General features: G+C 33.8%; 1 protein-coding gene across 1 annotated transcript; it reads right to left on the bottom strand.

Moving 5' to 3' along the window:
• Positions 1–1,525: 1,525 nt before the first annotated feature.
• On the bottom strand, positions 1,526–10,432 carry LOC134257055 (protein enabled-like). Its single transcript, XM_062739709.1, has 4 exons — positions 10,382–10,432; positions 10,008–10,222; positions 2,879–3,064; positions 1,526–2,687 (listed from the first exon to the last, which is right to left on the bottom strand). Exons 2-4 carry the CDS (start codon positions 10,120–10,122, stop codon positions 2,299–2,301), a joined length of 690 nt encoding a protein of 229 aa, XP_062595693.1. The 5' UTR covers positions 10,123–10,222; positions 10,382–10,432; the 3' UTR covers positions 1,526–2,298.
• Between the last annotated feature and the right edge of the window lie 4,713 nt (positions 10,433–15,145).

The raw sequence follows: 15,145 nt of genomic DNA, 5'->3' as shown, positions 1-15,145 counted from the left end.
AATTAAATAATAAACACTTTCGATTTATTAAAGATTATCTAACAATATACGATCATTTACTAAATACTTCTCGCCCTCAAGAGAGTTAAAAAGACAGAGAAAATTCAAAATACAAACAAGTGCAACTTAGGATTAATTGTTCCGATATATCTATTTTAATTTTGTGCACAATTGTTTTCAAAATTACATTAAAATCTATTTTGCTTAAACAAGAACCCAGCAATGGATAAATATTAATCGAATAAACTTACCTTTTCTCTTGTCAATCAGAAAATCTTGTTGACATTAAGTGTTTCTTAGTCGCCATATTTTTTTTCTATGAAAACAAACGTTGTTATGATCAGGATCAACGGAAGTTGATTTTCGGAACTCTCGGGAATTTAGAGTTCCGAATGTAAAACTGAAACAACAAAACACGGTGCGTCCGTGAAAGCAACTTTTTTGGACACTTTTTTGGACAAATCGTCGTGTCCAAGTTTTGTTGGGTACTAACCTGCAAATACCCAATTAGGGTGTTTTAAGCATATTCAGCGACACTTCTTATTGGGTATACCCAATAAGCAAAAAGTACCCAATAAGTACAATCTTGGCATGAAAAATACCCAATAAATGCACTCTCGTAAACACGGACAGACGGACGGACGGACGGAATTAACGATTACTATATACCCTCCCGCTTTTCAAGCGGGGGGTATAAAAAACTACCTACATGTATCTTGAAAAACTGTGATGGGGAGTTTCTGAACAAAATAAGTATAAATTATATACATAACTATTGTACCCTTATACAGCCATTTAAACCATTTGAATAACAGACGAAAGAAGGGGGTAAAATGGACATTTCTGTTTTCTTTTTCTCTCTTATTGTACTATTTTGCAGGTTTAATTCTAAGGAATGGTGGCCGTTTGGAATACCTCACCTTATATGAGTGCTTACATCAAAGTACAGTGTAAGTTGAAATATCTGTACAAACAGCAATAATTGCATTTTTATTATACCCCCCGCTTGAAAAGCGGGAGGGTATATAGTAATCGTTAATTCCGTCCGTCCGTCCGTCTGTACGTCCGTCCGTCCGTCCGTCTGTCTGTCTGTCCGTCCGTCTGTTACGCTTTGGGGTACCCATCTCTTATCCGTAACTCCTCTCATACCACTGAATGAAATTTGATGAAACTTTCACAGAATCTTTATTACATATTGCCATTGTGCACCTCCTATTTTACTTTTTGATCCGACACATATTTTGGGTTTTCCGGCCACAGGAAAACATGGACTTTTTCACCACTTATAACCATAGGGGAGGCGGGGGGTATCATTTAGTGAGCTCATCGCTCACAGTACCTCTAGTTTTTAAATTCAAATAACAATCAAAGTACAATTTTATTTTCAATAACAATATATATTGTAGTGTATAAACATAAACCACAGGAAGTGCACATTTCCCTTACCCTTATCCTGTTAACCAGTACACATAATGATCAGCTGGCTCTAATTAAATGTTTAATTCTCCCCCCCCCCCCCCCCCCCCCCCGTTCAATCTGTCTTGCTACATATGCTCACAATTCCTTTGAATTCCAAAATCTCTATAAATTACATGTTCACGTATCTTCATTTATGTAAACATACATAATAATAATGTATAAATTTTAGTGCAAGTATAACAGATGTATAGAAAAACCAAATTGAAAAAAGTTAGTAAAATCAGTAGAAAAGAAAAAATAGAACTTGATCACATTATCAGATCTTAGAGAAATGTATCTAACAAAAAAAGTAAGCAAAACGTGTGAAAGTAGCACAAATTAAAAATATAAAATAAGTTAAACTTAAAACAAAACATTAATAAATGTTGATACCTATGAAAAGATTATAAAACAAAAGAGCAATGTTTTGGAATAATTACATCTCTGAAACGCCTTGTGCTGACGTAACATCTCATACATTTTCTAGATTTCAGTAGCTAAGAACCTACATACATGTAAATAAGGCAATAACTATTCGGAGAAGAGAACATAAAATAAAAAGTGAAATAGTTTTAATAGTCTATGGTTTACATGTATATGTGCACCATGTGATGGTAAATATGTAAAGTACATTTAATCATATTTAATCAAATGAATAGATAAAAACAGCTTGTACAAGGATAATTCATTACATAAAATGTATATATAACCCTATATGGCCAGTTATCACAGATTCTAGAACACTTTATACGTTGTATTTTTATGCAATACAAATGTTGTAAAAACATGAATAAAAGATTATAATGTTCAAAACATTTTGGAAAACAACGAAATAAAACATCACGACTTAACAGGCGGTTTAAGGGGAGGGGCATCTGACTCGGAATACGGAGGTGGGGGCTCCCCATAGTACGGCCCTGGTTGTGTATTTCCTCCATACCCGCTAGGTCCCGGATGTGGGTATTCTTGACTTTCTGCGGGCGGCGCTGACGGCGTTGCGCCATAAGACTGCTGTGGTTGGTCGTGCCCGTAATACTGTTGCTGTTGGTAGCCCGGATGATAACCTCCGTGCGTTTGCTGTTGTGGAGGATAACCTGGTTGCTCTACTACTACTGGTGCCCTTGGATAACCATGCGGATTTGCACGAGGAGGCGTGATGACAACATTTGATTGGTTCGATTGAATCACATGACCTTCGTCCATAACTGGATTATCAGTGTAGTACTCGTCTAAATTTGAAAAAGAAATCACTATGAAATATAATTTTAGAAAGTGTTCTCTGAGGTCAGAAATGCTTACTTCTTCATGTTTCATTATTATACAAACAAAAACTCATTCTTTTATTTTTCACTATATTTTTGACTTACAGAAATTGTTAGTTGTGAGGGTAATTACATGCATAATATGTATGAAGTCTTACTCGACATTCCAATGAAGGACACGCCCCAAATACAACTCCAGATCCACCCCAGCAGAAGGACAGGAAGAGTGAGAATTTGAAGTATCCCGATCCAGAAGCTGATACAAAAACTACTCAGCTTCTCACATCCTGTCATGTCCTCGCTGCGTGCGCAGCAACAGACGGTAAATCCCGCTATTATTGTTCCTGTCAAAACGTACATACAATGTATATATTTATTAGGATCAACGAACAATATGTTCGTATTGCATTGCAGTCTGAAATAGGTGTAAGTAAGTAGTAAATTTTATTTATAGTCGGACATATAACAAACAACATGAGCTTTAAAGCTCTTTTACCGACTAGGATATTTGTTATATAAAAATATTTAGGACGAAATGTATAATATACATGTAGGTAAGTAGAATCTTGGGTTCAAATGTTACATGTACATATTTTCAAACATGCACCTGTATAGATTCTGATTGGCTAATATATTGTGATGACCGTAATTTTTTCCTCTTCAATGAAATGCTTAGAAATTGAACACAAATTGATCAAAATTTACATACTATGAATCCCTATATGTAAAATACCTCCAGGAACGAACGTAACCATATTCATGTACGTATATGCCCATGTATAAAATTCTAATTGATTTTAAGAGCGAGTCTACGGGAAAATCATGCAAAATTAAAAATTTGTTACACAAGTCACATTTTAAAAAGATGATTTTAAATACATAATTTTGAAGAGAATGGACCTATATAACTATTGTGAAAAAAATTTCAACAAAGGTGTCCTCCTAACCGAGATAGCCCCGAATCTATTTATAGCCCACTGGTGGGCTGGATTTTCAAGGAAAAATAGCACTTTTATAAGCCCTTCAAAAAAATAAAATGAATCAATAATTTTGAAAAATTTTGTGTTTTATGTTGAATTAATAAGTATAACTTTTTGTTTATAGTTGAATTTTGTTTACCTGATCTAATTAATTTGGGAAATTCAAAAGGTTTTATAAGAGAAAATTCACTTGACTTTTTATATCTCTATGAGAAACGCAGTGCTGTGTTTGATACAACGGGTGAACTTTTGTTTAAAATTATCTATCTGATTTAATTAGTTATTTTACACAACATATTTCAGGGAATTTCTTGGATTTACAATGAATCTCGAGATATACACTTTTGAATCTCTTTATTTTTTTACCGAATTATCGATCTTATCGAACTCTTCAGTGCATGAAGAGTAAAAAAGTCATTATTTACATGGAGGGAAAATGGCAGCGATGTCGTCGGGTATGTGTGATTTTGGTGAAGATTGTGAAGAAACGGCGATATATTATTTGAACGGCTGTGTTAAACAAACCTTTCACCACCTCAGATATTTGTACTCTTAACTCTAAGGGTATAGATCTGCCCGAAAGTTATTTAATTCTATTCAGAGCGGGTATCGATGTTATCACATTAGCACAGCTAAACAAGAAAATTTGCCAAAGAATCAGATACGCGCTTGGTCTGTACTGGAAACGGAGCGAGAGATCTTGTGTAAATCCCTTTCATGGTTTATCTAAAACGAAACCAGACTGAGGCATCACAACAGTTTTGAGCCGGGAACTTTGGTTGCGTCTACAGCTATCAGTCCCAATAGATGAAGGTAATAAGAAATTTGTCAAACTGACCAAGTTATGAAATAAAATCCTTGAATTATTATACTTAAACTTGATTTTTTTCCTAAACAAGTCTTGAATATATATGATTCCTAAACTTGCTACTTATGTAATTAAAAGTTTATGGCAACAAAATGACATAACAATAGGTTTAGCTGCTAAAAAATACATATTTATGACAATCCCAGAGAGCTATTGTGCTAGTTAGAATAATCTAACTGTGTCTTGGAACACGCCCTCACCACAGTTAGAATACGTCCCATATACTTGCAATGTAGCAAATCGGAGCAGATCCACTCCGAAATGATTTAAGGAATCACTGTCTAGTTTTGAGAGTATGCCAGGGCATCAACAATAGTGGGAAACATGGGATAATTTGCATAACGGGCGAAGCCCGTTATGCTAAAATTATCCCATGTTTCCCACTTTTGTTGATGTCCCTGGCATACTCTCAAAACTAGACAATGATTCCTTATATTTTCATTTCATTGTGAAATAAAACTTGTAGATTTAGACTTTAAAAATGTAGACATAGACTATAATCAAACGAGGACTTCCATGTCAATTTCAGGTAGTCCTCGCACACTGACGTCAAACACATAGACAGCCGCACGAGATTTACATGCATTTTTGGCCTCCTAAACGTCAGACAAAGAGACAGATGCACACGAGATTTGCATGCGTATTAAGCCTCCTTAGGTCCTGACCTATCGACCTGCCTAATTTACATTCCAGCAGAATTATCGAGAAATAAACTCCGACAACTTTCAAAGAGTTACCATAGAGAAAAAAAATTAGAAATGGAAATATTTTGAAGAATATAACAGGATTTGCACAGGAAATAAATACTAAATTAATCAAAACAAACCTTTTTGAGATTGCATATAATTATGCGTTTTATCCCAAAAAGTAATCCATGTAAAGGCAAAAATCCAATAAATTTTGTCAAAATTTTTCTGCAATGTTTACAATCGGAACTCTTTAGATTGTTCATAGTAAACAGTGGTAAATGCACTGATTACGAGTTATCACCCGTGTTTCTTTTGCTACATTACGAATACACAGAACAAATTCTATCATTAAACTGGGTCCGTAGGACATTTATCATTTTAACGATAGAAGATTCTATCTACTATTGTTCCACCCATTGAAAAAAATGGATATTCATTGCATACAAAATGTTGCATATAGTTCTGGATTAATTCTTCCTAATTCTTACCTCAGTCAGACAGTAGGAAGAGCTAAATTGTTCAAATCATGACCCCAGTGGGGAATCAAAGTTTTACATAGAAATATAAAGGAAAAATCTTTTAAAATCTTCTTCTCAAGAACCACGGGGCCAGAAAAGATGAAACTTGTTTGAAATAATCCTGGGTTAGTGTAATTAGTCTAATTAGTCTAATTATGATCAGTGGGTTAGGGGGTCACAATATGTATTACAAGGGGGAAATCTGGTAAAGAACAGAATTGTCAAAGCCATTCAGGTAATGATGTGGGCCGTGAGCTTCTTGTTTTTCTTTTGTTTGTTTTTTTTTTTTGTTCGTTGGAGTTGGTAAATTGACCAAATTATGAACGCCAAACAAGACACTTAATATTGATATTGGATTTGTCCCTTATTATATACAGGTCCATATTTGCCCTGCACCAGATTTGTATTTTTTGAACTTGAATACTGTTTGTTATTTCCATATATTTTCTTTTTACTTAGACAGAGTTGAGCAGCTGACCTATTCAACCATTGCCTCAATACCTCCACTGAATCTTAAAGATTGCACTGAAGTCAAAGGTATGATGTTAATGAATGGTTTCATTAAACTTTCAGACTATGCAAAATCATTAATAAGAAAAAAATCTTGTATCTTTAAGTCGCCGGAGTTTTTCAGGTTCCATTTTTCTATTAAAATTTGTCTGTCATGTGTAGATTATAAATTTTACAATTCATGACCCCTGAGGGGGGTAGGGTGGGGGTGCACAATATAAATTTGCAAAGGGGGAGATCTGGTTAAGAACAGCATCATGGCTAAAGTTCCTGACCAAAGGGTGAGCAATGTGGCCCATAGGCCTCTCTTTTTGTGATTACTACTAATTTTATAAAAAGTTTAAATACATCATAAGAAGAATTTTCTACAATTTTAGATGTTAACAACATGCAATGCTAATCCTGCTGAAGAAACTTCAGGCAGCAGAACAGTTTGACAGTGTCCAAGCAATAGCCACTGAACTTACAGAATAAATGGCTGTGACTGAAACTCATTAAGTTCAATATTTTTGTACCGTAGTTTTACTTATATTGTTTATATAAATAATACCTGTACTCAGATGTGTATCCCTCATATAATTACATTTAATTCATTGACATTTATTAAAGTGGGAATTGATCAACTTCGAGGGTTACAACAAACTATATCATTTTGTTGAGATGTTATTTCATTGATATACTGTAGTGTATTTTTCATTCTACCACGGTTATTGACACTTCAAAGGAAGCCGCCTGGACATTATTCTCCAATAGACCACGAACGTCATCAGAAAATTATCAGATCAGAAACACGTATCAAATCTGAACAATTCAAATGCATGTTTGGCTGTAGCATGAAATACTTGTTTAAACCGCATCGATGTGTCGTCTTTTGCAGTATAAACACTGTAAATTGCATCAAGTTGCTGATGAATGTCGGTTTTTATAGCTAAGCGGGGCTATGCAAAATCCACGGACCTCCCTACACATTAAACAACGTGATTTTAGCAGTAAAACAAGAACACGATTTTGTTTTTGTATTTTCATTTTAACTGATCAATACATATTACGAACAAATTTGTAATTAAACAAGACTATTTTTAATGCAACGAAAGCTCAAATCACCTGCATTCCATATATAGGTAATTCAACAAAATTTCTCTCTGGTGTTAAATAGAACAGCGTAATCGAGACATGGTGGCCTAATTCGTTTCTCTATAGAGGAAAGAATCGGCCGTATTCATTGCCCTTGCTAGAATAGAAATAAAGTCCTTGTTGTTGTGAATGATGCAGAATGACCTCCTCGGTCTCGAAATGTTGTTTGAAATATAAAAGCCTCGGCTAACGCCTCGGCTTTTATATTTCTAACAACATTTCTCGACCTCGGAGGTCATTCTGCATCATTCACAACAACAAGGACTTTATTTCTTAAATAGAACATGATAGAATGAAAGTACATCTTTTTGGAATTTTTTTTTATTTGTTCTCAAACATGATACATGTACTGGGGTAAAATAATTTTTTCAGAATGTTAATGTAGAATTTTGAATGTTTTTTTTTTCTTTTTCTTTAAACATTCCAATACAGTTTTATAGATTTACAGTTATATTGCATATAATATTACCTGTACTTGAATTTATTGCATTGTGGTTAAGTAAATCCATTCACATTCAAAATCAGGTTGTCTTAGAGGACAGAGACAATACAAGTAGTTTTATGGTATGAAAATTGCATCAATTCCTGTTTTAATTTTTTAGCAATTGTGGCCTTATGCTTCAAAGGATTATTAGAAGTTAAAAATTATTAAATGTGGTCTTATAAGTACATTTCAACCCGATGTCTTCCAAAGTTCCAAACATACATATATGTGAAGCTCATTACTTTATCAATCATCATACTCTCCTTCAACTATACGTACTGAAGATATTTGATATTCAAAGTATATTTAAATACAGATGTGTACATTATATTGTAATGGAATACTTTATATGCACCTGGATCCATAGATAAGGGTCGTACCGGTATATTGTTTTGTCCTATTTGTCTGTTTTTCTGATTATCTGTTTTTCTGTTGTCAACTTTAACCTTTGCCATAACTTTTGACCTTATGACCTTGACTTTGACCTATATATTAAAAATAACTTTTCAGAACTTTGTTGCCAAAGGGTGTATAGTGTTTCACAAACACATCTTAGTTTAATTTAATCATTTTTAAAAATATTAGTGAAGTTAACTCCCCCCAAACCCTTTGAGGTTTAAAAATAATTGTAAGAATGGTATATTATTGTAATCTTTTCAGAATGTTGTAATTGAGGAAAAATTTCTATTTATTGTACTACGTGTAGATTATTATGTTCATTTTACAAAATATGTAATAAATATTTAGATTTGAAACATTAAAGAACTAGGTCTAATATGGGCTGGAATTGGCCTTGTTGATTTAAAAATTGGTAAAAGTTTGTTTTTATCATAACTTTGTTATATTTCATAATCCGAAAAATTCCAATTTTTGGTAAAAACACTATTTAATGACCTTTCAAGGAACAAAAAAAAATTTTCTCTCTTTGCTGTGTATCAGGTTTTATGGCTCTTAGAATTAAGGCAAGAAAAATCTATTTTTAGAACATCTTGAGATAATTGGAGTTGTCTCCCGCTGAAAGCTTAATTAATTTAAAAGTTTTATAATGGAAAGGATTAACAGTGTTCATATGTGTATAAAATACACCATATCTTTTCCCAGAAATTTGTTTGTAATAAAATAAAGATGTAAAGGTAACTGGTATTTTTCATGTGTTTTATAACATTATGACCATTTGCCAATGACAAACATAGATAGTGCTCATGTACACTATGCTAATCAGCAGATTTTGACCAAATTTACAGAAAAGTCTTACAATAGCTTGAAATGAATAAATATAATAATGGGAAGTGAAATTGAGAACCTAACATGAATAGCTCTCTGCATGGTTTTCTCATAGACTCCCTCTTAAATAGTTCGATTGCTGTCAATTGAACTCTCGGTTTCATATGAAATTTATGAATAAAATTGACCTTTTTCTTAAATAATTCAGAACTAAAATTCAGAGATGCATGTACATTGTAAGTACAATTATTTAGTAGTTTATCCATGTTTTCTAAAATTTTGTTCATTTCATTCAGACTTCCAAACCTAGCCATGTTTGTTTTTTCATGAATTCTGATCACGTTATTTTTGTACATTCAAAATTTGAAAAATGCTGCATTGCAGATAATTTTGGGGAAAAGGAAGGGGTTTTGCAACACGGCCCTACACGGGGCAGTGTAAATTCCCTGTTATCAAGTTAAGTAAAATATTTGTAATATATACATTAATGTAAGATTGCTGCTTAGTGATTGTCAGATTTTATTCAATTATCTATACATTAAAATGGTTGTGGATTCTTGTCAAAAACTGGGGGGGGGGGGGGTTTACATCATATCGAAATTATGATCTCGTCTCTAAAGTAAGATTTTTTTTCTACTTTTGATAACGTCAGACGACAGAAACAACAGTATTGCAATACTTTAAAAATAAGAGTATAAATATCAGTTTACCATCGCATATCCAAAGTCTAGGAGACTGATTCACTCACAGGCACCTGACGTTACGTATTTTTCTTTAAAGTAAGGGGTATACTTTTTCCATTAAAAGAAAAATAAGTAACGTCAGGTGGCTGTGGATTCACTCTATGTATAATGTAAGGGAAAAGATAGATAACTCTTACCCAAACCTGGGACGAGAAAATTCAGAATACAACACAGTATTGCCATCGGACGGGGCATAGCGGGTACCGCGATCCGCCCCTGTTTCCCCCGGGCGCGGACCTCACCGCGACCCATGTTTCTGTCTTTACAGATTTCTTTTTCACTTTCTATTTCATCAATGACTTTTGTACTTAATATTTATATGCGTCATCGTCTGAAATTCCTTGTACATGCCCTAAAGGAACAAAAACAACAACAGTTTGTAATTAAAAATGAAGCCCACAGAAATAAAACTGTGTTTTATTGAAAATATTAGGACATTTTTAACAAAAAAAAGTAAAATTAAAATGGGTTTATACGTTAAGGTTAAAAGAAATGATGTACGATTCCTTACCTTCTCATATTTTGTTTGTTTACAAACAAAGCCGGATGTAGGTAATACGAGTGACTTCCCTTTGTTTGAGATAAAACAAGGAGGTGGATCTACATGGGTGATACAATAATTATAATTAAAAAATACATATATCTCTTATTGATTTGCAGAAATGATAAGAGATAGCCCGTTATGCATAAATTATCCCTTGTTTTCCACTATCGTTAATGTTCCTGGCATACTATACTAACTAGACAGTGATTCCTTATATAAATTTCCATTTCATTGTGAAATAAAATTGTAGATTTTGACTTTGAAAATATAGAAATAGATTTTAATAGACTTATTGTATAATAAGTGGATAAAATGCAACCCTATTTAACAAAACATTTTCAAAGTAATTCAAAAAAAGCATGTTTCCCGCATCAGACTTGAAAATTTGTCGCACTATCTTAACATAGAATGCGGAAAGTACCAGGCAAGAGCAGAGATGATAGAATATGCGATGTTTGTGACAGTCATCAAACAGAAGATAAATTTCATTTCCTTCTCCAATGCCCTAGATATCTAAATCCAAGAAAGAAATATATAAATGAATATTATTACGAATATTTATCAGGTTAACCTACATATCTCTCTATACCTTATTGTCAGATGTTTATGTATATCAAAACAGCATTGTTGTATAATATTGTATTATAACTTTGAATTATTATGTACAGTTTAATCCAAAATTATTATAATTGTATTCTATAAAAAAAATTAATGAGTGGAACTGTGGAGTGGTTGCACACGAAGCAATTTTTTGCTGTGAAATGTGTTACCTGTGTATTATGGTTTTAAATTATCATTTTAATTATTTATTATGAATTCTTTCAAGGAATTGAGACTAATATAGTATAAATAAATTCTGAAAGTCAAGGAAAAAATGGAGCCAATTTTACATAGAATTAACACTTTTTAGTGGTATCTAAAATTTACATCGTATACCCCACTTTTGATGTTCTTTTCTGAATAGTTTTAACTTTGACCTATCTGCTTAAATTTAGCAAAAGTTTAAAATGTTTAAGACTTTCTAATAATTTTCTTGTTTATTAAATTTTCAATGCCAGAAAAATCACACTTTGTCACTGCAGAAAGGTCAAACTCATGATAGAAGATATTCAATGTTTTGTAGTTGAATATGGAATTTATTTCACGAGTGGGACAGGATTTTTGATATTTTCACGAGTGCGAAGCCCTGGTCCCCTCCCCCCTCCCCCAACTTGTTTCCCAACCTTTCTTATACTATAGGAAATGTTAATTGAAAGCCTGGTTGCCCCCCCCACTTTTAGTGATGTACCAAGAATGTAGTAGTATTAATACTGGTACTAAAAGTAGTCGACACTCCTTTTTTTTTTCTTTTTTTTCTTTTTTTTTTTTTTTTTTTTTTTGCTTGTAAATTTTTTCAGGTAAGTAATTTTTTTCTCTGGCTGCCCCCCCCCCCCACTTTCAAAAACGATGCTACGCCACATGATCTATCTTATATCATGTCAAGGAAGTTTTTTTTTTACAACAATCTTCGTTATGGGAAGGGAAATCGAGAGTTTTCCCGCGCTTCTGATATTCGTCACACTGTGACAGGATATCATTTTGATATCCTTTCACACTGTGACAGGATATCATTTTTATTCAATGAATAAATTACAGTATTTCACGGGTAAAAATGTAATAAAAAAAATATTATGCAAAGCAATTTGAAACTTTTTCTTAGGCACAATTTTAAAGTGTCTTTGTAAATAGACTTGCAGTTTATTTTTTCCCTTGGTTTATTTGGATAAGAAATATTGGAGGGAGAACGTCGAAGATGTAATTTTTCATGAAGACAGATTTCAGATGCAGAATCTTATGGATCCAGTGTATATATTTGTAGAATAGATCAAATACACCTAGTATTTTGACTGAAATGTTATACATGTGGAATATATACTGAAAGGAAAAAGAAACGCAGGGTAAACTTTTGAATTGAATTAAATTTATTTTTCAACTTTTTGTTTAAGTAATCCTATTCAACTTTTAAAATCATCTTTAAAGAAAATGTAACTTAAATCCCATTTGATTTTGTCTTATAATTCGGGAGTTATTGAAATTGATATCATGACGATATCCTCCAAAAATGAAAATCGAAAGTTTTCATTGTCTTCAATGTCTCCCCGCATATCTCGCTGTCACAGCCTTAATTCTCCTTTGCATGGAATTCATCAAAGTGTTTATCTCTCAAACTCTGGCTATATGGGGCATGGGTAACCACGCCGAAAAATTAGTCACAATTTTTTTAGGGCCGTAAGAAGCAATTTCAATTTGGGGGAATGGAGAGGGGGTTTTCAGTTCGGGTACTACCGGTATTAACTACGAAAAATTCCTTGACAAGCAAAAATAAAAAAACTAAAAGGCTATCAAACGTGGGGAGGGTCCCGCCCCTCCCGGTTCCTACGGCCATGTTTTTTTCAAGGAATTTTGTCGAATTCCTTTTCTAATGTATTTTTCTACTGCTACATTGAATGATTTGTATTTTCCCAGAGGCATGCATGGTCAGAACCCGTAATTATAGGTGACCATTCACTCATACGCTGAAGGCCTAACGGTTAACCTCTCGAAAACTGTAAAGTTAAAGCCTATGGTTAGAAGAGTAGACCATGTAACAAATAAAAATTAATTGTTTTTTTTTTTACAAACAGTACATATTTGAATAAAATACCAAACGAACAATTCAATTAAAAGCAAAAATATAAAAAAGGACAACAAGGGAGTCAAGATGCAAGTGCATTTTGGCTAGTATCAACGCAACCTCACAATGTCTGCATGGGCAGAAAAAATACGTAAAATATAGAATTCAAATAAACTGATTGCAAACAAGGGATAAAGATAGTGAATGTCAATCCCAATATATACATTAAGTGAAATAAAAAATATTTTGGTAGGCCGTCTCTATAAATTTTTGTCTTAAGTTATCACCCTTGTAAAACTAAATGACATAATTTTTTTGGCACAAATGGTCAATTCTGATAAATTTACTTAAAATAAAAAGATCAAGAATATACATTTTATAATTTATTTTACAACAAAGAAAGAATGCTCTCTTTATTATGGAAATAGAATTATTTCCATTGTTTTTAATTGTAAACAATTACGAAAAATCGATGTATGATGCATATAAATAGTTTATTTCACGCAAGTTAGAAGAATCTGAGTCAGGAAAACAAAATCAAAAAAAAAAAAAAAAAAAGAAAGAGAGAGTGAAAATGTGGGGAGACAGAGAGAAAGACACAACGGGAGCGGAGGAGGAGTGAGACGGAGAGATATAGTAAGGGAGAGAGAACAGGGTGAGAGTGGGCGGTTACTACCTCCCATTCTATCTGAACACCTTCTGCCTACTCTCCTTTCTCTCTCCTAATCACAACTAGCCTCCTACTATCTCTCTCGCTGTCTTTGAGCAAGAGGGAGAGTGAGAGTGGGTTGAGTGTAGATCCTCTCTCTCCCCACTCTTATTCTATCTTTTCCCATTCTCCCCAGAGAGAGTGGGGAAAGATAGAGTAACAGTGGGGATAGAGAGAGGGGGTGACAGTGAGAAGAGAAGGAGTGAGAGTGGGGAGATAGAGGGAATGAGAGTGGGGAGAGAGGAAGGGAGAGAGTGAGAGAGAGGGAGTGAGAATGGTGGAGAGAGGGAACCAGAGTGGGAGAAAGGTAGTGAGAGAGAAAGAGGAGTGAGAGTGAGGAGAGAGGGACTGAGAGATAGAGGGAGAGAGAGAGGGGAATGAGAGTGGGAAGGAGAGTGGAGAGAGAGAGGGATTGAGAGAGAGAGAGGAGTGAGAGAGAGAGAGAGTTAAAATGGGATGATAAAAATATTTCAATAATAAAGTGAATCTCTCTTTCACTGTAAACTACATGTACTGCATCGTCGGAAACCCACGGGTGATCTCGTCTTTACTAATTATAAAGACGAGATCACCCGTGGGTTTCCGACGATGCATGTACTGAAGTATTAATATGATCTCTCTCTCTCTTTCTCTCTCTCTCTCGTTGTTAGCTGCAGAACTGTAGCTCTCTGCCTGAGAAAATTCGGATAGATAAAGCAGAGAGCTACAGATCCAAGCGTTGTAAAGACCTTCGATTTACGCCGACGATTTTTTGTCGCTACTGTATTTATTTGATTATTTCGTGTAGTTTATGCTTCCTATGGCTTTTAGAATGGTATCCAATAATAATTCATATATTTAACTCTTATATTTGAAATTTTGTTTACCTTTTAACGGTACAAAACAGTCCTGTTTATAGTATTGGAATGTCGGTTTAAAAGAGTTCCATTTCGACGTCTGTAACCACAAACAGCCATTTGTTAGCTTGAGAGGTAAGTAAATTATCAGGAATTGAAGTTGAATGTATGATTAATTATTAAATACCATTTAAAGTTATTGTCAAAGCTGGGGAAAGTATAAAATACACGAAAAATACCCATAGTGAGCGAGAGAGCTACAGTTCTGCAGCTAATAACGAGGGAGAGAGAGAGAGAGAGAGAGATCATATCAAGTCTTCAGTACATGTAGTTTATAATGAGAGAAAGATTCACTTATTATTGAAATACTAGTATCTTTATCATTCCATTGAGAGAATGTGAGAGAGAGAAAGTGAGCGAGAGAGAGAGGGAGAGAGAAAGAGAGCTAGAGAGAGATTTAACTGATGAGAATTAAAACTTCTTAAGAAATTTTTTATTTCAAATCAACGAGAAATGCAACATGTATTACCGGG

Source organism: Saccostrea cucullata, unplaced genomic scaffold (assembly GCF_032062105.1).
Source record: "Saccostrea cucullata isolate Sc308-1 unplaced genomic scaffold, CSIRO_AGI_Scuc_v1 ctg13482, whole genome shotgun sequence".
Classification (NCBI taxonomy): Eukaryota; Metazoa; Mollusca; class Bivalvia; order Ostreida; family Ostreidae; genus Saccostrea; species Saccostrea cuccullata.
The sequence above is the reverse complement of the archived record's forward strand: the minus strand, read 5'-3'. Positions and strand labels throughout refer to the sequence as shown.